Here is a 26,225-nt window from a genome sequence, read left to right as displayed (position 1 = left end):
GCACTGTTGGTGAGAATGCAAACTGGTGCAGCCACTCTAGAAAACAGTGTGGAGCTTCCTCAAAAAATTAAAAATAGAACTATTCTACAACCCAGCAATAGCACTATTAGGAATTTACACAAAGGATACAAGAGTGCTGATTCATAGGGGCATATGTAGCCCAGTGTTCACAATAGCCAAATTATAGAAAGAGCCCAAATGACCATCAACTGATGAATGGATAAATAATACTATTACGAGTACTGGAATACTGCTTGGCAGTGGAAAAGAATGAAACCTTGCCATTTGCAACAATGTGGGTGGAACTGAAGGGTATGATGCTAAGGGAAATAAATCAGTCAGAGAAATACTGATATATGTTTTCACTCATATGTGGAATTTGAGAAACTTAACAGAAGACCATGGGGGAAGGGAAGGAAAAAAAAAAAGTAGTTACAACCAGAGAGGGAGGCAAACCATGACTCTTAAATACAGAGAAAAAACTGAGGGTTGATGGGAGTGGAGGGGAAGGGGGGTAGAGAAAATGGGTGATGGGTGTTGAGGAACCACTTGTTGGGATGAGCCCTGGGTGTAATATGTAAGTGATGAATCATGGGAATCTGCTCCAGGGGCCAGGAGCACACTGTACACACTGTATGTTAGCTAATATGACAATAAATTATATTAAAAAACGAACATTATATGGGGCGCCTGGGTGGCTCAGTCGGTTAAGCGGCCGACTTCGGCTCAGGTCATGATCTCGCAGTCCGTGAGTTCGAGCCCCGCGTCAGGCTCTGTGCTGACAGCTCAGAACCTGGAGCCTGTTTCAGATTCTGTGTCTCATTCTCTCTGACCCTCCCCTGTTCATGCTCTATCTCTCCCTGTCCTAAAAATAAAAAAATGTTAAAAAAAATTAGAAAAAAACGAACATTATAGATTAATAGGGAAAACATATATTAGTAAATGTGGGCAACATAAGAGCCCACTGATAAGCACTGGGCCATGGGCCATGCAAGCATAAGTTTTCCACAAAGGTGACTTATGCTTCATGCACAGTCCAGGTCAGTGGGAAGGGCGTGGAAATAGTAGGAGCTTCATACATAAACAGAACTCCCCCACTCCAATGCAATGCCTATTTGTGAAATTGCTGAGAAATGCAAACAAAAAAAATGATGTGGAGCCTAATTTTACTTAATGTAAGCTTAAGAAGTGTTATAAAGGTTTGCTGATGGTGTGCTCAAATCCAAAAAATTATAAATTGTTATCTAGTGTTTCAGTTCTATTGCTATTAAAATATCAGGTATAGCTCCATCAAATTTAAAGTACTAACTGGGATTCAGTATTATAGAAATTATAAAGACCTAAGCTTAATAATGATATATGCTTAACAAGTCATTGATAGTGACACCTTGTATAAACAAAACTTCATTTTTCTGAGTAGAAATTGAAATGGTAAAATCGTGCCTTCAGAAATTAGTACTGTACTACCTTGAAATATGCTAATCAAATAAGTTAAGTACATATTAAATTTTAGATGCAACTGTTAGATCTGTATCAAAATTTCTCAAGTGGTATAAAAAGTGCCCTAAGTAATTATGTTTGAATAAAGAAGCAGCAATGTACTCCATGCATATTTTAACTGTAAAATTTAATATTTAAGTAACGGTAAATGGCAAATTTGAGTGTGTGGAAACAGAGAAGACAAAGTCTTCAAATCTTGATGGCTACTTCCCTTTACTCAAATTCTAAGACTATTTAGTCTCTGTTTCTGCCACTAATTGAAATAACATTGTATTCTCTTCTTAAAACTTTTATTTCATCTGACCTATTTTATTTTTTTTATTTTTAATTTTTTTTTCAACGTTTATTTATTTTTGGGACAGAGAGAGACAGAGCATGAACGGGGGAGGGGCAGAGAGAGAGGGAGACACAGAATGTGAAACAGGCTCCAGGCTCCGAGCCATCAGCCCAGAGCCTGACGCGGGGCTCGAACCCACGGACCGCGAGATCGTGACCTGGCTGAAGTCGGACGCTTAACCGACTGCGCCACCCAGGCGCCCCTCATCTGACCTATTTTATGTAATATTAGTGTTACCCAGCATGCATTCTGGGGTGATGAAAACAAGGTTTTCTAGCTCATTCTTGGTCATCAATACGGACTCCACTTACAACACATGTTCCAATTCCATTCCGCTCATCTCTTAGCCCTCTAGTTTTGGCATTGTTCCTGCAATTGAAATGTGTTGTTTGTAATTGTTCTATAATATTTCTTGCCGGAATAATTTCCATTTGACATTCAGCTTTAGTCTCTATTTAGTTCTGGAAATTTTAGGAAAGGAAACAGAAGGCCAAACTTCTAACTCCATAGAAAACACTTTGATACCTCAGTTCCTCCCTTTCTGAAAACTACTGAGCAAAATAAAGATGTTGTCCTTTTTATATATGGAATCTAAAAAGTTAATTTAATTAAAAATTTTAAACAATGTTTATTTATTTTTGAGAGAGAGAGAGACAGAGTGTGAGTGTGGGAGGGGCAGAGAGAGAGGGAGACACAGAATGCAAAGCAGACTCCAGGCTCTGAGTTGTCCACCCAGAGCCTGATGTGAGGCTTGAACTCACAAACCATGAGATCATGACCTGAGCTGGAGTTGGTCGTTTGACTGAGCCACCCAGGTGCTCCAAAAATTAATTTAATTAAAAAACCTGAATTCATGGGTATGCAAGCTGGTGCAGCCACTCTAGAACACAGTATGGAGGTTCCTCAAAAAACTAAAACTAGAACTACCCTACAACCCAGCAATTGCACTGCTAGGCATTTATCCAAGGGATACAGGTGTGCTGTTTTGAAGGGACACATGCACCCCCATGTTTATAGCACCACTATCAACAATAGCCAAAGTATGGAAAGAGCCCAAATGTCCATCGATGGATGAATGGATAAAGAAGATGTGGTATATATATACAATGGAGTAATACTCGGCAATCAAAAAGAATGAAATCTTGCCATTTGCAACCACGTGAATGGAACTGGAGGGTATTATGCTGAGTGAAATTAGTCAGAGAAAGACAAAATCATATGACTTCACTCGTATGAGACAAAACAGATGAACATAAGGGAAGGGAAACAAAAATCATATAAAAACAGGGAGGGGGACAAAAGAGAAGAGACTCATAAATATGGAGAACAAACTGAGGGTTATGGGAGGGGTTGTGGGAGGGGGGATGGGCTAAATGGGTAAGGGGCACTAAGGATTCTACTCCTGAAATCATTGTTGCACTATATGCTGCCTAATTTGGATGTAAACTTACAAAAATAAAAAATAAAAAAATAAAAAAAGAATTTTAAGAGAGGTAAAAAACCAAAACCTGAATTCATAGTAACAGTAGAATGGGAGTTATCAGAGGCAGGGATGTGGTGGAAAGGAGGGGGGAAAGGTAGGGTGGTAGTTGCCAGGGGCTAAAGGAAAGAGGGTCATGGGGAATAATTGTTTAATGGATACAGAGTTCCGGTTTTGCAAGATGAAAAGAGTTGTGGAGGTGGATGGTGGTGATGGCACAACAATGTAAGTATACTTAACACCACTGACTGTACACTTAAAATGATTAAGGTAGTACATGTAATGTTATATATATTTACCACAATCAAAAAAACTGGAAAGAACACTTATGGAATATTTCTCTCCTACATTTTTGTGATGAAAACATAATTCTTTTTCACTCTTCCAACAACAGCAATTTTTTTCTATCAGAATGTAATTTCTAGTAAATTTCTTTGGTGATGAAAAAAATGTGTACTCTAGGGGGACCTGACATCTAAATCACAACCCACTTACCTGAGTCACCACTCACCTCTATACTTCTTGAGGGACCGTGTTGAGATGGGCAGTTGTCAGTATCATACAGTAGACGGCTTGTCATCCCAGTGTAGACTAAGCATGGGTGACTTTGGTAATGGAGACGTATGTGACAAAATCTATGATTTGCATGTGTTGTCTGCTCTCCTACACGTTAATTAGTTGTATTTCTACGTTACATACATTATGCAGACATACACATATTAACAACTCAAATATAAACTATATCATCCTTAAGTAGTTGATTTGTATCATCCTTAAGTAGTTTGATTTGTATACAAAGATATGTATATGAGCATTGAGAACAATAGTATTTTTATTTGTCTCCCTTTTTTACATATTTTTGAATTGTGTTTTCCTTTTTGGAGTTTTCCAAAGGAAAAATAATCGTCTTTGAGTGTAACGGCCAATGTTTGAGGTGTAGGCTGAGCGTCACCCCTCTTCAATGGGCACTGCCTCTCTCTCTGTAGGCGAGGAGAGGGGAAGAGTGGCTGTGTTTATCTTCTTTACTTTAGATGATGCAGCTGATTGAGATTATTTTACTCAAAAATTTGAATCAAGCTACACAAGCACTGAGTTGTTACTCTAACACGTCAATAAAGTCCATAAAAACCCAGTTCTACCTTCCCTGACTTCAGGGGCTTTAATGCTTACTCTGAGATGTCATATATCCTTTTGCTGGGTTCCTTTTGTGCTCATAGTGGTTGGCTTTCATTTTTACATTTATCTGACCTTTCATGTGCATTTTAGATTGGAATTAAAGTTAGCTTTTAAACAGTAAGTATAAAAGCAACTCAAAACTGGTATGTTTCAGTTACTTTATTTTTTTTTAAGTTTATTTGATTTATTTTGAGGGAGAGAGATAGATGAGAGGAGCATGCACATGAGCGGGGAAGGGGCAGAAATAGAGCGGGAGAGAGAGAGAATCCCAAGCAGGCTCTGCACTGACCTGGGGCTCAGTCTCAAGAACCGTGAGTTCACGACCTGAGCCGAGATCAACAGCTGGTCACTTAACCGACTGAGCCACCCAGGCACCCGTCAGTTATTAGTTCAGATGTTTTTATTATTCCACATATTAAGACATAATTTAGAAGTTCTCTATAAGACTATTGATTCATGGAAGAAAGGTATAAAATCTTAAACCATTAATGGAATAAAGTGTTCCACAGGAGTGAGTTTGGTAAATGGACACCAAGTAATTAAACTCCTTAATGTGCACTAACGAAAGGTTGAAATTTTTAAAAATATTCATTTCCTTGATTTCTTAAACCAAAGACACTGGATATCATTCAACGTTTTCTCAAGGGGCAATTGAGGGATTCAGTGCTATTTTTACTCTTTGCTTCTGGTTGTTCCACTTTTCTAGTTTCCTATCTGCACTGGAAAACCTTCAAGAGTTAGTATGGACTACCGACCTGAGAATATAAACCTTTTTCCGTGTTGTAGTTTAACAATCTTCAGGTATGACTATTATTTGAGTCTTACTGCTTTCTCAGCAGTTTCTTTGGATTTACATTTTAAAGGGGGGGACAAAACTTCTAACTCCATAGAAAGCCCTACAAAACTTCAGTTGCTCCTTTCCTGAATTCTTCAGAGCAAACGTGACAGAAATGCTTCCATTTATAGCATGCTTTCATCTACAAGAATTTGACAGCGCTGAGACTATCTATTGATACTGGGGAAATGAGCTGAATGCTGTTGAAGAATGTAGCATTTTGCTGGCTATAATTTTACGGAGATGTGAATTTGAGGATGTAAATACTTACCTCGGTATTTAAATTTAGCACACTTTCCCCTCAGGAAAATAGTAGCAAAAACATGTTAGTCTAAATGACTTTTTTAAAATATTTAAATTAAGAGTAAGAGTGATTTTAATTAATTATTAAATTTCCAGAATGCATACTTTGTTATATAAGGTTTGAAACTGTCACTTAAGGTCACTATATGATGTGAAAAATTAACTCGTAACATTCATTTCATTTTATGGTTCTTTTTTTTTTCTTTACTAATAGTGACTAAACTAAAAGCTATAGACAAGCAGTGTAGGACCAATTTTTTTTTTTAACTTCAAGTGATTTTAAAATGTGGGTAGAGTTGAGAAATATTGCATGAGAACTTACCATGTTGATAAAAATTGCTTTGCTCTTATATCTTTTTGACTTTTAAAAGTATATCATATCAGTGCTACTTGCAATAATAATAAAAAGAGCTCATTTAAATAATATTACATTATTGAAAGAATAAGAAAGCTGTAATATTTCCCATTTACAAACAGAATGATGAACTTGAGTCTATCTAACAAAAAGAAAATCTTATTTATTTTGTTGAATACTTTTATGTAAATGTGAACTTTTTATGATAGAAGGCAGTCAATTTTCTGGGTGAACTTAGGTTTTCCATAGCACCACTTTCCTGTTAAAGGAATTGACATTTGCAATTTATGAACCCCTCCTAAAATTTGTCACCCTGTAATTTTTTATTTTAAAAAGAAATTTAAGAAACTAACAACATTTAAAATGACTATTACAAAATATCAGTGTTATATCCCAATGTAAAAAAGGTCACATTTACAATAAGTTCAATTCTTGTAAGCAAACATGTAGTGAATGACCAGAGTACAAAAAACACAATTTTCAGATCAAATATATTTAAATTAATTTTAATAAGTACAAAAAGATAATGTTTAGCATTAATTTGCATGGGACTGATTAGCATCTTTTTTTAAACAGCAAGCATAATGACACAGCATATTGAATGACATTCAATAAAGGTCAAGTTATCTTACACATGTGAAAAATAGTGACTTTTCCCAATTACAACAAGGTCACAAATTACAAATATTATTAGCTCTCAAATGATTTTCTCAAATGAGAAAAACTACCATACAAGTGTATTGTCACCCAGAAAATTTCAAATTTCACCTAATGTGAATAATTAAAGTTTAGTGTTGGAGCTTTATCATGCATTCCCTATGCATGTAATTTTATTATTAATGTGTAGCAAGGGAAAAACATTTCATTTCTGTTTTTTTTTTTCAAATTTAGCCACAAATATGAAGGTTTCATAAGTTTTCATGCATGTCAACTCCAAAGGGAATATTTCACGAAAGGTCACATTCCTCATTTTAGAGCCCACCAAAACCTGAATTTGTATATGCTCAGAAGAATCTTGAAAAAAATTTGGATCCCAATAAACGTGAAATCAATTATGGAGCAGACACCTAAGATCAATAAGTAATCGAGGATTTATCCATGGATGATAAAGTTTAATTTGTAAAAACTGGGGCTCAAAGTTCAGTTTCATTTAGACCATTCTAATCATATATCAAATTTCACACATTATGTAGAGTTTAAAACAGTCAAATGCTTCAATTACTATGTGGAAGATTTTTTAAAATAAATAAATAAATGGGAACAAATCTATCACCCATTATGTCTAAACTAATTCTACACCTAACTTCTTTGTTTTGCTTTCCTAATATGATTTGTTCTCACAAATAAACTTTGTTGGAGACACTCATATTTATTCAATAACATAGGCGGGAATTTGACAGTATGCTATAGGTAAAGTAAGTCTTCTAAAACAAAGCATGAAGAACTGAAATTTTCACACAAACTGAGCTAATTCAACACTGACAATCCCAATTCTGGCATTTATTTGTGGCCACTGTAGACTTCTTTCTATAAATAGTAACTTGCAACAAACTGATGAAGTCAATACATAATCCTTGCAGTCCAATGAGTTTAAATGTCATGAAACCAACGATATGGTAAACAAAAACAAAACCTCTCTGACCCCAACAAAACTGGCAAAAAAAAAAAAAAGAGAGAGAGAGAGAGAGAAGAAAATAAAGAAGAAAACAAAATAGTGTTCTTAATCAACTTTAAGCATTTTTATATATTATCATTACCTATGGATCAAAAAACAAAAATGCAACATATTCCTAGAAACTAAATTGTGACTGATATTAATGAATAACTAGTTTCACAAAAATGGATTCTTGGTTGCTGTACAGTTTAGTGTTTGCTGTTTGCTTGGTTTTGTCATATAGAAAACCAGATAGTGGTCTTTTTATTGGATTGGTGCTCCCCAAAATGTATGAATATAAATTTGAATTAAAGCAAAGAAAAATACAGCTTTTTTTTTTACTTCGTCTAAAATATGTGTTGGGTTGGCATGTTGGTGTCCAGAACTTCAAGAATCACACAGTGATTTACGGTTGTTGTGAGGACTGAATGAGGTAATCTATGTGAAGGGCTTAGAATGAACTCAGAACCATTTCAATTCAAAAAGGTATGAAACTAACCAGTAATGCATATAGAGAGGACTTGGCATCTGCATACGATCAACCAGATATATAATTTAATGAAAGCTTTTACAAACCTCCATTGAGAAACTTGGAATTCAAAGATTTTCTTTCCTGCCTTACAAGCAGAATTGTGAAATCATCTGGGCCAACTAGAAGTACATCAGAAAAATGTTAACAACTTTTATAGGAAGGATATATGTAACCATATGTATGGCTCAAGACTAAATTCCAATTAGTATGTTTGTTATGGATCTACTGAAAAAACTATTCTATTGACTAAGTTAATTTCTAGTAATAAGAGCTACATTTGGGATTGGGCCCATTAATAAAATAAATTGTATAAATTTGTTTGAATTCCTCAAAATGTTCTTTCATACCTGCAAATACACACACACACACACACACTCACATACACACACTCTTCTAATCAAAGCTAAGAACTTATTAAGGGTTCTTGGGGAAAACTACTATAAACTGAAACATCTATCAGTGGTTCTTCCCATCAGGCAACATATTAAGTGATGTTATGTATAAACTGCAACATAGAGACAGTGATTTGAAGTGGGGTATATTAGTATGTATATAAGAAAATGTTCTTTACATATACAGACAAATACAGAATACTTCAACTAAATAAAGTTGAAAACGGTGGTCCAAATATGTTGGATGATTAAGAATTTTCAAGAAAAACATGAGGATACAAAATTCTGATAAGAAACAGATAGATTTTGAATAATTTTTTGATTACCATTCCCACATGCCTTCACAAGAACTCCATCTACTTTAGCATTTTAATCATGGTGCTTACCATGATAGAATCATAACTGTTAAATGTTTCTGTATATATTTATGCATATTTAATTTCTCCCTTTTCTTGGGCGTTAAAAGGGAAAATGCTTCACTGGGTTTAATTAGTAACAGACTCATTTTTTCCAGGAAGTTTTTCTCTTTGATATTTCTTTCACTATTTTTGAGGTCCTGAATTTGTTCTGAACTTGATGAAAATATGAGTGCTTACACTAATGGAAAACATTATTATCTTTTATACAAATGTTGATTATGAAAGATGGATATTAAAATTTCATTAAATACTGAATTTCATCTTTTAAGCATGAATTCAATAAAGAAAAAGATTATAATTTGTCTTGTCCACACTGTTATGAGTGATTTTTATAAAGTGTCTCTGGCTTCCAAGCATGGATATTAAAAATAACCACAGCCCTTCCCAGTTTAAATGTTTTGCTTCTGTATACTCTGGATTAATAAGAGGGAAACCCACGGTTCCCATGAGACCTCAATTACACGGAAAAATGCACTACAGGGTAACAATGAGTTAGCTTGATTCCCTTAAAATTCCAAACCTTTTTATATGAAAAAAAAAAATCCTGGAAGTTGTTTCAAAAATATGCAGATGGTTATAAGACTGTTACAAGACGAAGAACAGGATCAACCTATACAGTTTGATGTTTGGTAAAGTTATTAATATTTGGTGTTTGGTAAAGTTATTAATACTAATCAACCTATTGATATGGTCTTGGATCGCAAATTAAATAATAAACATTTCAGTGCTTCATAGGTATTGTCTAAGGCATCAAGAAGGAAGCATTTGAAAAAAGTCTTGATGCTGAAGAAACATGATTTTGCAGAACGTGACTTGATTTACTTCCCTTGTCCTCCCACTGAAATGATAGGCTATGCCAAATATAGTAGAGACAAATACAGTAGAAACAGATTCCATAGAGCTTTGGTGTCCCTCTACAATCTACGATATCATGGCAGAGTTCAGTTCCCTTAGCCTCAGCCAGGACTATAAAAAGAACCACATCATAAACACATGGGATATACACACACACACACACACACGTACGTATGTATACATATATATACATATGTGTGTATATATACATGTACACATATGTGTGTACATATATATGTACCTATATATATATATGTACACACACACACCAAAGAAATATATGAGTGAAATAATAGCATCTATGTCCTTTATAAGATAAACTATGAAATATTTAAGAAAAAAATTGGAAATCTCGCTCAAGGGGATCACTTATTCAAACCTGAGATAAATTCGAAAGAGAGAGATCCCTGAAGATTGCTAAGCAGTAACACTGGCATTTTAAAAATCACTGAAGTTTAAAATAATTACTAACCGGTTATATTTGTTCCGTTTTTGTATTTAAAACATAGGAACACGAATAGGAGGAAAAAACAACACAGACACTATCTTAGCACACTCATGATCTTATAACTTATTAAAACAACTCTCAGTGCTAAATTAATTCACGTGTTCCATTTCGTCTTTGATTTTCAGTCTTTAGAAGAAGGAGATGCACTTTAATTTTCATCTAAATTCTGAGGGTGCAATATGAGTGTTATTAACACCATCATGATGTGACACACAGTACGAGGTAAAAAAAAATATTTGTTGAATAAATATTAGCTGAATCAGAGCAGCAGCTATACAAAAATGAGACTTTATCTCTAATATATGTACATGTACTTATCTACATTTTGTACATACCATAACTCTTTATGTCAATGTGCAACTGCATAAAATAGGCATAATGTGGGCCAAAGAGACCTCTGATAGTGTATTAAAAATGTAATTCTTGAAAATTTGGTCTTATTTTAATAAATTTGTGTCACTTTTCTTCTGCATCTTTACAATGGTTTATGGAAAGCAGAATAATTTTAAACACTACGGTTCTATGATTTAAAATAATTTTCTATGCAGCATCCTCCCTCTCTCCAGAAACACCAAAAGTTCCCTTTGATGTATAAATTTTAAAAGTTGGAGAAATGTGTAAAAAAATACACCAACATGAGAGAAATAATCAAAAATCCCAATCCACATCATCAGAAAATCTGAACTGTCAGGATGTTCTTAGGTTCAAATAAGATTTTGGCAATTCAAACTAAAAATAAGAATAACAAGAATAACTTTTCTGGCCACTCTACCTTAAATTTTAATGAAACTGGTGTCAACGATGTAGGCGCAGCCCTTTGTCAAAGGTAAAGAGGAGTCTCTTCTGTTGTCTTACAGAAACTGCTATTTACAACTATTTTTACATATGTACATATTTATAAATTTATAATTTAGAGTCAGATATTAAGGGGGAAATGTAGAACTTACAAGCACAATGTTTTTAAAGTGTAAAGTAATGTATACCGTACAAAGCATTTTTATTGCTTGCCTTCAAGCAAGGTGCATGTTCTCAGACTCTTACACAGTTCCCTAAACTCTACAGATCTATGTTATATTTAAGTGTGTAGGAAAATAGGGTATCTTCCATGTCAACGTATAAATAAAGTGTATGTGTTAAAACTATTTAGATGACAAATAAGCTGTAATTGGAAGGGAATTAAAGAAATACATTTATTAGCTCATGTTAACAATTTTATTTTATTAAGGATTATGGATTATCTTTCGTGAGGGAACTTTTAATGTCAAGCCTGTCTTCACGGCAAATTCTGTTAATAAGATGCATTTGTGACCTTGGTATTAATACAGTCATGCAAAGCACATAATAGAATCACACTAAAACAAAGAAAATGAAAAAAATAAATTTAAACGAGGCAAAGGAATAGCAATTTTTGTTGTGATTTTGCTTATTTCCGTAAGATACTTCTTTTATTGATTTTATGAACATACTTATTTATGCACTATACTGAAATACTGTACAAAACTGCAAGAAATGCCACTATTTGACTACTTATGTTTCTACAAAAACACCATCATAAAGGTGTATCTATTAGTAAAAGTCAACTAATAACTGCTAATGTAGATGTGAGTCAAAAGGATTTTGGGTTTGCCAAAAATCTTAAATCTAGGCATGAGACACAATTGTTAACTTCTATTAACATATTTCAGGGGCATAGAGAGTATATTTTAAATATTAAAAGAAAAATGAATTTTACCCATTAATATTTAGTAATTATATAAAATTGAAAATTGTGGTTTCTAATTTAGCTATGTGTGTGCACTCTAATTTAGTTAGTGTGTGTGTGTGTGTGTGTGTGTGTGTGTGTGTATACGTGTGTGCATGTTTATATTTGTGCATGTGAACTAATCCACAATCTGTTGGTGATGCTTTAAAGTTTCTGTTTAAAAATGTTCAACTCTTACCAAAACCTCTTCTGGTATACAAAGCTGTTGTAAATTTGAGTCAATGAAATTTAAAGTTGCAATTTACAAAAGCAGATTTACATAATTCTTATCTGAAAGCACTACTTCAAGACAGAAAAATGTGCCAATTCACTGCCCTTTCCTTTGTAATTAGTGGCTTCTGAGTCCTGATGAAAAGAAGCCTTAAGGCAGAATTTGCAGTAAACAGGAAAGAAGAGAATCGTATAAGTGCTCATCTAGATACTGTGACACCTATGAATTCTCATCAGTGGGAGTTTTTGGCACAATTTTCTAATCCAATGTGAATGTTGTTCCACAGCAGCCAAACTGGATGCTTTTTCCAGTCTCCAGCACCAAGAAAATTTAGCTGATCAATTTCAATACAACACATACCTGGAAAGAGTAAGACACATTTGTCTTTTTTTTTATTTTTATTGTTTTAATTTAAGGTAGTTTCCAATGATTATAATACTCTGTAGGATTTGAATTTTACTTTCAAATAAACTCTGATGCTAAAATGTAATGGCCATGACATTCTGATTATTAAATTCTAGGCATAATTAACATTCTGTCAGGAGTGACTCTTAACTATTTGAGCTTGTCATGCTGTAATATGTGCTATAGATGCTATACAGAGTAATTAAAAGCTGATTTCAGATCTCTAGTTTTTCTTCTGATGTGTGCTAAGCTTCCAATTACACTAGCAGGGATTCTGAGCACTCATGAAGGGCACTGATGTGGCAGATACAACGAGTTCTATGATTTAGAATTCCCCTTGGAATGAAAACGTTATCTTACGTTATCGTTAGGCAACAGTACAAAATAGTTCTATTTAAGACTTAAATCAAAAGAGTTCATAAAGTGTGGTATAGGATCCCCATTTTCATCACAATTAGGACAGTAGGAAATGAATCAGGTCACGTGAAATCCACTTTGAACGAGTTCCTAGGGTAAATCTTTAAAAAAGGCAATGGCTCTTTGGGCACGGGGTGCTTTCTGCCTGCGGTTCCGCAAGTTAGCAAATGCGTGTCTCCATTAGAGGTCTACTGGTAAGCTATATAGCTATATACATACTGTACATGTTGGTTCACAGATTAGCAGTTATTAGTCAGACTGTACATAGCAAAACAAACAAAGTTGTATGTTCCTATACATCCCAAAGATCACCTGTGTCTAGATTCAAGGACTGACCCCTAATACAGGTTCTCTGTTTAAATACGTAGCCCAGTAAACTAAATTAAATGTACCAAACAAAACTGGGAAAACTATTCTAGACATTCTGTCAATTTTGCTAACACTGTTGAAGGTTTTCTTGGCTTCTGCTGGCTTGTTTTCCGGCTTCTTGTTGGGTTCTGGTGTGGTTGCACTCTTGGAGATGGTGGAGAGAACTGGGTCTTTTGAAAGATTCGGGGCGTAATTGGCAACAGCCACGGCGTAAGCATTGTTCTGTATCATGACAGAGGCTTTTTCTTTTTTCTATTGAAAAATACAAGAATTAACAGAATATGGGTTGAGCCTGCCACTTAACATTTTCCAAACTCCAGTTCAAATTCTGCAGAAAAGCATCTTGATAAAAACATCATCATCAATTAGAAAGATGAAATTTAGGAAAATAAATAAAAGGAGTCCTAAAACCATGAGGAAATCCCCAGTGTAAAAATCAATGACACCATTTACCTGAAGAACCACGTTTTTTTGTTGTTTACATGGAAAACAATCAAAACCATAAATGTAATAAACGATGCAACACTTTGACTCTTACAAGTAGTTATTCAAATATTTGTTGAATGAATGAGTGAATGAATAAATGGAATGTAGAGATATCTTAACAAGAGAAATGATCATCTACAACATATGACCTCAATTTCTGAACAAAGAAATTTATCTTCTTGAACTAGATAACAGTATTTCTCTCTCTGGTGTCAAATGCTTTATTCATATGGTGATAAACTAACCATATACGGGTGGCAGTGAAATAAATACTAAAAACATAGGACAAAGATAAAATACAAATTCTGCTTTTTGCCTAGCTCAACCACAAGCTGTTTCTCCTCATAATCCCCAGTTCAGTTCCCACCCGCTCTAATCTGGCTCACAATTATCTCCTGCCTGGACCAAATTAAATGCTTTGTGCTCTCCCAGCTTGGCTTGACCTTGTCCAATCATTAGACACACTGTAGTCACAGGGATTTTTTTCAAGACACAAATGGGATCATGTCACTCCTCAGCTTAAATCCCTTAAATACACTCTCAAGGTCCTGAGAATAAAATCAATACCTCTTACCATGGCTTCTTTTCTTTGTTATATACCAGTCCCAGGAAATAACCTCAGTTTTCAGAATATTCCCTTGTTTGGTACCTTTGGCCATGCCACTTCCTTACTTGAATTGCCTCTCTCCATCCTGCATTTCCTGTTATCAATCCCCTCTCATACTTTGGTCTTGGTTTAGTCTTTGTCCTCAAAAAGACCTTCCCAGCCACTCTATGCAGCACAGTCTTTTTGCCCATATGCATGCTTCACAGCACTCAGTTTACTTCCATCGTGGCATTTTTCAAAATGTATAAATTCTTTCTAGTGTGATTATTTGATTGACGTTTTCTTTTCTCATTAGAATCTAAGTTCAATAAAGGCTGGTGCTACGTCTGTCTTGTTTACCATTATAAACTTACACTTAGCATGGTGCCTTCTACCTGGTAGGCACATAATATGCAGCTGAATTAATGAACCTGGAAACATAAATAACATTTATCTGCATTTCTATCTAACATAAATGTCTTCTTAGTTATCTAAATGCAAACAAAATTGAGCCAGCTATGAATTATCCAAAATAGTGAAGAGTGTAAATCAACAGATGTAGAGGACGAATTGGCCTAGAACAGAATTTCAAATATCAATTATTTTCAATTAAGAATTCTCAAAATGTTCGGGGCGCCTGGGTGGCTCAGTCAGTTAAGTGTCTGACTTCGGCTCAGGTCATGGTCTTGCAGTTCATGGGTTTGAGCCCCGCATGAGGTTCTGTGTTGATAGGTTGGAGCCTGGAGCCTGCTTCAGATTCTGTGTCTCCCTCTCTCTCTGCCCCTCCCTACTCATGTTCTCTCTCTCTCTCTCTCTCTCTCATAAATAAACATTAAAAATTTTTTTTTAAAGAATTCTCAAAATGTTCAGGTAAAATGAGATAAGAAAGGTCCTCAGGGAGCCCAGAAGATCCAAAAACAGGCCTGGTTTTCCTGTCCTTTACTGACATCAGGTTTCTCCCTCCTCAATTTCCCTAGCTGATGAGGCATTCTTCCAGATGTGGCTGGAGTATAAAAGGAAAGGGGTTGAGGGTCTACCACTATGAAAGCTATAAAACAGCTTTTCTTCTGCAATGGCACACAAAGTTCCCATGTTACAAATGCAGGGGAATTTCCAAGTATGTAACTGACAGCGAGATGGTAACGTGCTGAACACTAGGATGTGTCAGGTGGAGGGTTAAGACTGACAGTATTATTTGTAAAAAAAACATCACTACTGGGTAGGAGGTAAGTTCGATACTTAACAAATTTCAAACTAGAGGCTAAAGAGGTTTCGTGATATAACCAGGTCTCCTGTCTGTTAAGTGGCTGAAAAAGCACAAAAACTCCCATGTGTGTGACTTTAAACCTCTGCTTTAAATACCATACTATGTGATATTACTCTTTGGAGAAGGTGTTTGAAACTTGGGAGTACACTCTTTCCTAAATTCCTAGTTTATATCACTAGGTCAATCTTCTAAAAAGACCCTTTAAACCATAAAGTATGTAACATACAGGGTTTATATTATCATTATTTAGAATATACCTAGATATCATTTAAAGTAATCTCAAATGGCACTTATAGAGAATTTGGACTGACCATGAGAATATTCTTTAACCTCTACCTGCTTCAGCTTCTAGTTTGAAAACAGGGAGATAATTATACCAAAGCCATAATGAACCACTGTGAGAATTTAGTGCGCAAATGAATACCCAAACCACATTGAAAAGCACAGTCTCTTAGCGGAGAGTAGGAATGGGTATAACTCAGTTACAAAATCTTGATTACTGGCTTACAAGATCCATTTTATATCTTTGAAAGAAGACATAACATTGCATGGAGGAACCCAAAAAAGGTATCTGGGAAGAGGGACATTTAAGTTAGGTCAGGATTTATGGTGCAAGGTTTAGACATTTTGACAAAGAAACATAAATGTAAATGTCCTTTGTTGTAAGAAGCGTTTACAGATAGACTTTGTACTCTCACCAGCACCCTTCCTGCCTGACTTAACACCCTTCAACTGTATACAAACCCACAGGTGATGCTAAATTATTTAACAAACTCTGAAGCAGGGGCCCTAACAAAACAAAACAGATACTCTGGTCAACCTGAACAAACATTGGCTGTAAATACCCAGAAGGGCTGTGCCAGAATGTACCAGCCAAATATCACCCTCGAATATTTTTGTATGTTGCTGGTTTTTTTTTTCCATCCCAATACTGTGGATATTATCATAAGCAGTGTTAAAAATAATTTTAATGTGTATTTGTAACTTTTATTGACTTAACTACTAAGAATAAAATTTCATCTTATTTTTTCTTCATTGTTCAAAGAATGGCTTCAATTTCTGAATGTAAGTATGAACTTTGGAGGCAAGCTTAGTACCTGACAAGATGATGGCTTGGCTTCAGAATGCTCTCTAGGAACTTGGAAACTTGATTATTTTCAGAACCAATAGCAAGCGAAAGTGCAAGAGTCCCGAGTACTATGTTTAGTCAAAACCCAGTGGTTGGCACTTGTAATTTCTTACCAATTCACTGAATGAAGCGCAGGGCACTCCCATGGTACTAAAACTTCTCAATTCTTATCCATAGCCCAGTAAAGCCTTTCTGGCGTAGATCTTACAAAGTCTTACAAAGTTATAAAATAACTCTCCTCAGTCCATTTGAAAGTAATTATCACAAATATACACTAAAGCAAATTGCTCCTATCTATTTAAAATCAAAATCATGTATCTAGAGAAAAAAATACTATTGAATTGATAGCTGACTTACGGTTCTTAGATCTGCTAAAGCAGAGTATACAGATTAAGTCCCCATAATATATTCTATTACTATTCTTTGTAATTCATAGACAGTACTAAAAAGTATTAGTTGCTAGGCCATTACAGAAGATATCACCTTGCCGTATTCACTGCTAACTTCTATCCACTGCTATTTTCTATTAATTTTAAGTGACTCTTGAATGGCTCTGTTACCAATATGCAGATGACTGACATAATACCTCTCACCAGAATTATCACCCATTATGTTTCATTAGACTTCTCTATCTACATATTCCATAGGTAATCAAAACGCAAAATATCCAGAAATGATTACAGGTTACTTTCACTCCCAACCTAATTCTACACTCTCCTTTATTCCCTAACCTGTGCATGATACCACAATTGAGCCAGGAACTGATTACCAACCCATGCTGTTCCCCTAGTTAGATCCATTTTATACAAACTCAGCTCAAAATCACATGTATTGAAACATTACTTCTTACTGCAATAATTACTCTTTCCATGGGCTTCCACGACACCCTAGTGTCTGTCTCTATAGTGGCATGTATACTTCTCTCACTTATTTTTTTTCTTCCACTTGACTGTAAGCTCCTTGAGAGCACAGACTGTGCAATGCAGAGCTGCTAGCATAGTTCCTGGCACAGAAGAGGCTCAAAAAATGTTTGCTTTATCATGAATGACATGTACTAGAATGATCACTGTGACAAAAAATATATATTTAGAAAGTATATGATATATACAAACATATAAAGTTATTTTGTAGAGTATAGTATTTATGAGAGTCATAAAATTGAGATTCCCATAGTCTGTTCTATAATTCTATTATGTAATTATCCTGAAAGTCCACAATTTTACCATTCCACATGTTTGTGGAAGTTGTTTTGCTTGTAATTGAGACTCATATTAAGTGGGAAGGGGAAAATATGGCTAATCACAAAATCAATAGATTATGTATTTTTACACATTAATTGGGGAAAAAAGAGGAAAATACGCTACTATAGAATTTGTTGATGCTGTAGCTGAAGTGGAATGAAAAGTAAATACAGCACATACTAATTACATTTTCTGTTTTTTAAACAATGTTTTATAGGATTCAGAATATTCTGAGTTTATTACTTCATTAGAATGTCTGAACACATGTAAAATTTCAAGTCTGGAAAATTCTTGATTGTAGAAATCAAAATGTCTTACACCATGGGGCAAACCAGTTTCAGCTTCCTTAGAGTAGTAGATAAAATAATGTGTTAATAACTTGAGCAAATGCTCTTGCTAAAATATAGACATCTGTTAGCATAGTGACCTGGGATATGAATAAAAATAATAATCACATGGTTGCAGAATTGGAAAGAATCGCAGATATTGTCCTTAGAATAAGGAAAGGGAGCGCTCATAAATGTAACACTAGATAAGACAGACTTTGGAAAAAACCCAAGGATGCCAGAGTGGCAAATCTATGCTCTTTCTATATACCATGTTGTTTTTTTTACAGTCATTGTGGCTACTAGCCAGCCCATTTCTTGTAAAGCAACAACATGCTCCTGGGTCAGATAATGCTATTGTTAACTGTCTGCTAACCATCCTGACTGAGAAAAGTGATACTTACAGAAGATTGTTTGAAGGTTATACAGTCCATCCACTTCTCTAAGTACTCTAAAGTCTTTCCTTGGATTAAATTGGGCCATGAGAAAGCTATATACTTGGACCATATTAGCTTAGCTCCTTGAAGAATTGCCTTCACTGAGTTGTATGTTAATGTAATGCCTTCAGCTTTTATTGAAGGGGACTACAAGAGACATCAATATGAAATTCATTACTGAGTTTATTGGGAAAATGTTGACATTACTTTCAATAGTACCCAGCTTTCCCTAATATAAAACCCATATGATATTGTTTTAAAGAATTCAATGTAGGAAAATATTTTCTCTAAGAAAATCTATGCTTCCATTTTTTGATTACAAATAAGAATAACTCCCGCCCCCCACCCCATGGTTTACTTTGGCAGCCAAGAAGCTCAGAATTTAAAGCTCAACTCCTCTAGCTATGGACTATAGCTAATGTTCTGGCCCAAACGGTGGACACATTTGCATTGTATTTTCCTTCATCCTGATATCTTACTTCTATTTATATTTTATTTTATAATAGTTAAGTGCATGCATTCTTTTGGTAAACTGCCTGAAATGCTTTTGGAACAAGGCAGGATGTTGAAAAATGCAAATAAATGAAGAAAACACTTGAAATGTGATGTTTTCTATGGATTGCATGGAGTGAATCACAAAACAATGGCACATTTCATGTTAGTTTGCATACTATGTTGCTAAATCTTTTTTTTTTTTTAATTTTTTAGTGTTTATTTATTTTTGAGAGAGAAAGAGAGACAGAATTGGATCTGGTAAAGGGCAGACATAGAAGGAAACATAGAATCAGAAGCAGGCTCCAGGCTCTGAACTGTCAGCACAGAGCCCGACGCGGGGCTCGAATCCATGCACTGTGAGATCATGACCTGAGCTAAAGTCGGTCACTTAACCGACTGAGCCACCCAGGTGCCCCAACTAAGTCTGTGTTTTAAGTAATTTAATATATGATGTGTTTCCAGAGAATATGCTTTTCTTGGCCAGTGTAGAACCACTGACTCAGATTTAGAAATGGAATCAGTCTCAAGAGATTAGAGTTATTTATTTTTTAAATTTAATTCAAATAAATTATGTGCTAACTATTATTCCAGGTTATAGCAGAGAAAATGATGAGTGTGACAATACTACTATCTTCTTAGACCATGTAACCTACTGTTAGAAACACAAATTTATGATCAAAGTATAATTTACTAAGGTCACATAAAATGAATTTGTGTCAGGTACTGCAGAAAGATAATAGAGGGCAGTAATTGGATTCACTTAGAAAGTTTCAGTGTTAAGTAAAATCAGATGGATATTAAGAAAGAAGTAGGAATTCATCAGTTACAGAAGGAAGGAGGGGGCATTTTGGTAAGAGGAATCTAATGTCATGGAGATGTGTAGCAGCATGGATATTGGGGGATGGTTTAATGGCTAGAGGAAGAACACAAGCATGGACTTCAGATCTGTGTTCAATCTTGGATGTACCACTTATTAGATGTGATCCTGAGTAAGTAACTTTATGGGAACAAATCTATGGTTTCTCATTTCTTTTTTTTTTTTCTTAAGGTTTTTATTTATTTATTTGTTTGTTTATTTGAGAGAGGGATAGAGCATGAGTGGGGGAGGGACAGAAACAGAGGTAAGGAGAATCCCAAGCAGGCTCTGCTCCATCAGCACAGAGTCGACGTGGGGCTGAAATTCAGGAATCAGTGAGATAATGACTGAAGCCAAAACCAAGAGTTGGATGCTTAACCAACTCAGCCACCCACATGTCCCTGCAGTTTCTCATTTCTAACACAGAGATATTCCTAGGCACATGGGGGTAATGCACAATGAATAATAATAGTAATAACTTGAGCAAATGCTCTTGCTAAAATATAGACATCTGTAAAACAACAAGTAACTCAACATGTGAAACAAACTTATGAGAAAGTTATGTACTTGGAGGATATCAGCTGACCAACTTGAAGAATTCATTAAAGAGTTCAATAATTAGCATTAAGATTTCAACAATTCACTGAAGAGCTGAAAAATGACCCTAGCACTAATGTAGAGGATGGACTGGAGGGAGACATGATTAGAGACAGTGTTCTCAGAGAACACTGAGCAAGGGCATAGTCCATGACAAGGACAAGAAAATAGGCACCATGTGATGACAGGTTAGATGTTAAGGGGTATTTCCAAATTGTTGGTATGTGAGATTAGGTTTTGCCAGAGATTTAAAAAAGGAAATGTGGGCAGGGGAAATATACAAAATCAGTTTAGAAGGTTTTATCTTTGTTTGTTGTATTTTTATTTAAAAAAAAGATATGTAAAGATTGAGATAGTAGAGTCATATAGAAATGCCTAGGGAATAGGATGGATATGTGATCCCAGAACTTAAAAGAAAGGTATGGGGTACAGTTATAGATACTATAAAAGCATGAGCTGTAGATTTGATTGGGCTGTACTTTATTCATTCAGACCATATTTACTGAGCAACTACAAGACCCAGTGCAAAAGGCCAACAGTGAATGATTTACTGAAATAAACATGGACATGTTATAATGATCAGTGAAGGAGATGAGGCATTATATACAATTACAAACTGTAATAAAGGATTTAATGTAAAAAATCAGGGTGCTAGACACACTTAAATGGGACTGAATCATTTAGGGGGTGCAGGATTCAGAAATTTCCTGAAGATTGACATTTGTTCTCAGGACGAGTAGGATTATCTATTTGGGGACAGTAAATGGGTGGACACTGTTTAGTGTTGTAGACATTCCCACAAATACTATCTATAAAACCCTTAAAGTGAGAATCACATAGTGAATAGTAAAACCAAAAACAATAAAATAAAGCCAAATGGCTGTCTTTGGGGGTAAACAAGAGCAGATGTTAGGAAGACAGGATCTACTGTGAACTTGGGCAGGGACTCTCAGAATAGAATGAATAAAGGCAGCTGCCAGGCCAGGATTTGAGGGCAGGAAGTTGCTATTCGAAGGCTTCTTGTAAAGAAATGCTGCTGACTTGCACCTGAATGGAGTTCTGAAGCCCAACAATATTCAATGGGTTGAATGGGGATCCCTTGAGAAAAATGAAAAATTATTATCTGATCTGAAAACGTGGAGGTTATTGGTGTTCGTCAGTTACAGGACAATACATGAAAAGGAAATCAGATTACAGTGGGCTGAGAATTAAATTGAAAGTGAGAACACAGACATTGTAGCACGGTTTTCAAAAAGCTTGAATTGGAGAAGAAGATGGTAGAATCTGAAGATGGGGGAATGGGTGACATAGGATCTAGAGAGAGTTCTTGCCTCCTGTTAATGAAACAGAGTAAGCATACTCCTTACTGAAAGGAAGGAGGCAGCTGGAAAGGAGAAGATGGCCTTGATGAAATGAGAAGAAAACAATAACTGATGCTTCAAGGCTGAGAAAAGAACAAGAGAGAAAGAGATCGAGAGCTGCAGTGGAAGAATTAGTCTTGGGCAAGTGGAAGAATGTTGGTTGTGAGGGAAGCTTCCAGAAGAACTTGGGGAATTTCATAATAAGATACTTTCTGTATATGGAAAGGAATGACAACTGGAGATGGAACATTTGATCCAGCACTACACTTTTAGAGTGATAAGGTTTTGTAATCTAGTGTCACACCTGAGGCTAAAAGTAGTAAAACATCTTGTCCAAGATCACAGAGCACAGTAGGTAGGCTCTGTCTTCTAACAGAGGGCTCAAATGTAGCTTGAATATGAATGGAGTGGATTTATGTATTTGCAAAAACTAACTTTCAAGATCAACAGAGTGCAATCTACATATAAATTGTATGTTAAATGTGTATTTCCTTTTTCAAACATATGCTAGTGGTATGCATCTTTGAGTCATTATTATTCTTATGATGCAAATTAATACTTGCCAGTTTACAAATGTTTAAGAACTTTTCATATGCTCTTTCTATTGACAGATGATTGAACTGCATTGACTTATGATACCAACTTCGAAAGCTGAGGATTTTTTCCAGTCTGATAAAACTGGAAGGACACCAATATGGGCAGTGGACAAAAATTCTATAATTCAAATAAATTATCATTTTCCACTTAAAAAAATTTCTTCCTAAGGAAAACTAAAGCAGAGAAGCCTGAAAGTAGACTGCACTGAAATATTTTTTCAGGCAGATGTGCTAGTTTGGGGCACTCGATTTCCTTTCAGTCCTAAGAATGTGGTTATTTCCAAGCTAAGTTTAGGAAGCACCTCCCAAAATTCATTTGAATCATGAAATTGGGTTGAGTACCCACTGATAAATTCACCATTGTAAAGACTGAACATTCTTTCCAAGACTGAACATTCTTTCCGTGAAGGCAATGAAGTTTTTCCTTGGTGTTACATGTGCAGACTTCATAAAAGAAACTCTTCGATTCTTTATTCAACAAAAAATTCTCAAAGGCCTAGCTATGGAAAAGTAAGAACAAGCAACGTGCCTGATACAATGTTCCCTTTAAATTAACCACTGAATTCCAACCACTTAGGACTGAAATAATACAACATTTGTTAGCTGTTTTCTTGCAGATGAGACTCAAACATCAATGATTTTGTCCTGGATTTATCTTTGCTCTGTGTGATTTGATATGTGGTTTGACTTAATTCCAGCATTCCTCAGTACTAGGTAATTGTTTTTAGAATGCATCATCATGAATGGGTTTTTTGCATTTATAGGTACTTCTATTTTCCAAGTACAGGGAGAAGGTATTTTGTTTGATATGCCAAATCACAATGTCAATTTGATATGCCAAATCACAATGTCAATTTGATTGGCACCCTCATAGCATTAAAAAGTGATATATCAATGAATATCTATATGGAGAATTTACCACAAACCACTATTTATCTTTTGTGACATATTTATAAACATGTCTGGCATTTATAAATACATCTGGCATTTCACCTTCAAAAAAAGTTAGTATGAAAGCGCATGTGTAACTAATATAACTAAAAAGAAGTAATTGCATAGATAGCAATGAAAAAGCAGTACATTATATGAAAAATGAAAACATAAATCAATAATAAAATGTAATGGAAATGCTGAAATAACCTAGAAGTTAAGCATAGAAAGCTAATTGGATTCCCTTTAATATTTACTCAGTAGCTGTTAGTATGCAAAACGTTGCTTATAAAATGAAATAAACCAGCACTTATTAAAACTTACAGTTTACAAAATTAGGAAAAAGAGCAAGACTTTTAAATTATAACATCAATAATTTGTATGCTTAAACTGCAATATGGTTCTAGAAATGAGAAAAAATTATATTTAAATAACTGACAAAGAAGTAAAATCACCAAGTATGTTATTCCAAATTTAATGGAAGAAACATTTTAATAGATATATTGTTAAAAAGGAGCCTTCCAAGTAGAACTTAACTATTAAGAATACTTTATATCTCACTGTGATACAGCCAAAGCTTCCTCTTAATGCAGATGAATAATAATCCATTAAATAAGAAAGGGAACAGATGTTATATTAATGCTCAAAACTTCCACTAGCTTCAGTACTTGAAACCTAAAAATGGACACCAACAATTCCCAAAGAAATTAATCTTAAAAACAAATGAGTCTCATAGACTACATGAGCAACTTAAACTTTCTGAGCATTCCAGCACCTAAGTACTTATTCCACACAACATGGAAGAGATAACAATGTCGCTTGAACCTTTCTATCCAAGCAACAGCAATGAGGGTAGGTGAAGAGTAACTTAACTGCTGATAGAGCCTGAGATTCTACAACAGGTAAATTAAAGTCCACTTTCTTTTCAAATCTCTTTATTATAAAGCAGTGTGGTATTTAAAAGCATGAACTTCATGGTCAGATCTGCCATCAATTATAGCTACTAACTTGTTGTGTGAGCTTGGGCAAGTAAATGACTTCACTAAGCCTTAGCTCCTTCATCAGAAAAATGAGAATTAAAAAGAGACATTAGTCATAAAGTTGTAAAGATTACGTGATAGAACATGTGTAAACAACTTAGCACAGTGCCTGACACACAGTCAGAGCTCAGCAGATGCTAGGGAGTGGTTTCAACAGAAGTCATACTCTTACAAGCATTCCTAAAGGATTTCAGGCAAAAGCATACTTTAAAAGAAATATGATTCACACACACACACACACACACACACACACACACACATAAAATTTATATTTGAATGTTTTTAATGTCAATTTTTAGGAACATGTCTGTTATAAACTAAATCTGTTAGGGGATTCTCACTTACCTTGTCATTGACTACACTCTTCCCATCCCAAGCCCATCCTCTTTTGGTGAAGTAGTTAACAGTTGCAAATTCAATTAGGGCAGAGAACACAAATGCATAACAAACAGCAATAAACCAGTCCATGGCAGTTGCATAAGCCACTTTGGGGAGGGAGTTCCGAGCACTGATGCTTAGAGTTGTCATTGTTAGAACAGTTGTGACTCCTGCAGAAAGACAGGAACCAAAAACATCAACAGATACAAGACAGCATTGGAAATATTCTTTTTTCAAAGTTACTTTCACTGCCACTGTATCCACTTAAAAAAAAAAACTGGAAGAACAAAGTTAATTATCACAAATGGCTGTTATAATTCTTGAAGTAATAACTCTGAAATGCTTTAAGTTTTCATTTTTGTTGCTATGAATCTCCTTTTTCTCTTTTTAATACTGTTAAGGGTACAAAGGTGGTGATAACTGAAGTAGAATTTCCTATGAGGAAAGTAGGTACTTTAAATTGATCCATCGTGCATTAACCTTATTTTTAAAAAATCCCACACAAAGCCTCACATGCATTAATTCATCGTTTATTTAAAACACGCTAAGCAATGGACCAATCATCCACACCAGTGATCACAATGGAACTATGATTAAGAAGTTCTTCATTCTAAGTATGGCTACCTAAATATGAAATTAATTCTGGATCGCTTAGCGTCATGAGGACATAATTTCTTTCATAACGAAGCTTAGAATCTATAGAAAATAAAACAAGCAACTAAACCCTAAATCTTATAAAATGCAAATCACTACATTTTAAGGAATATTTTATACTCTGTTCATTTAAAAAATAATTTAGTTCCTTTCACTGCAGAGCTTTTCTGCCAGTAGTCAGGGAAGTCATAATGATTAAGTAAAAAGAAAGCAATAACTCAGGAGGTAAGCTGTAACATCAGCAGTCAAATGTCTGCAATTACCTGTTTTATCAGAGATCCAATAGAAGTTTAATTTCGTACATAGAGGACACATTAAATTAAAAGAGTTAAAATG

At 35.0% G+C, this 26,225-nt stretch overlaps 1 protein-coding gene across 2 annotated transcripts in view; it reads right to left on the bottom strand.

Moving 5' to 3' along the window:
- Positions 1 to 11,561: 11,561 nt before the first annotated feature.
- Positions 11,562 to 26,225, bottom strand: part of GABRA2 (gamma-aminobutyric acid type A receptor subunit alpha2) — a 123,345-nt gene continuing 108,681 nt past the window's right edge. The window contains exons 9-11 of one of the 2 annotated variants that reach the window (XM_030313934.1): positions 25,203 to 25,405; positions 18,950 to 19,129; positions 11,562 to 13,762 (exon numbers count right to left, since the gene is read on the bottom strand). In XM_030313934.1, coding sequence (XP_030169794.1) covers positions 13,466 to 13,762; positions 18,950 to 19,129; positions 25,203 to 25,405 — 680 coding nt within the window. In that variant the 3' untranslated portion in view covers positions 11,562 to 13,465. The remainder of the gene's footprint in view (positions 13,763 to 18,949; positions 19,130 to 25,202; positions 25,406 to 26,225) is intronic. The other variant, XM_030313937.2, reaches the window with a different exon arrangement.

Source organism: Lynx canadensis, chromosome B1, assembly GCF_007474595.2.
Source record: "Lynx canadensis isolate LIC74 chromosome B1, mLynCan4.pri.v2, whole genome shotgun sequence".
Taxonomy (NCBI): Eukaryota; Metazoa; Chordata; class Mammalia; order Carnivora; family Felidae; genus Lynx; species Lynx canadensis.
This window is presented reverse-complemented; position numbering and strand designations above follow the sequence as displayed.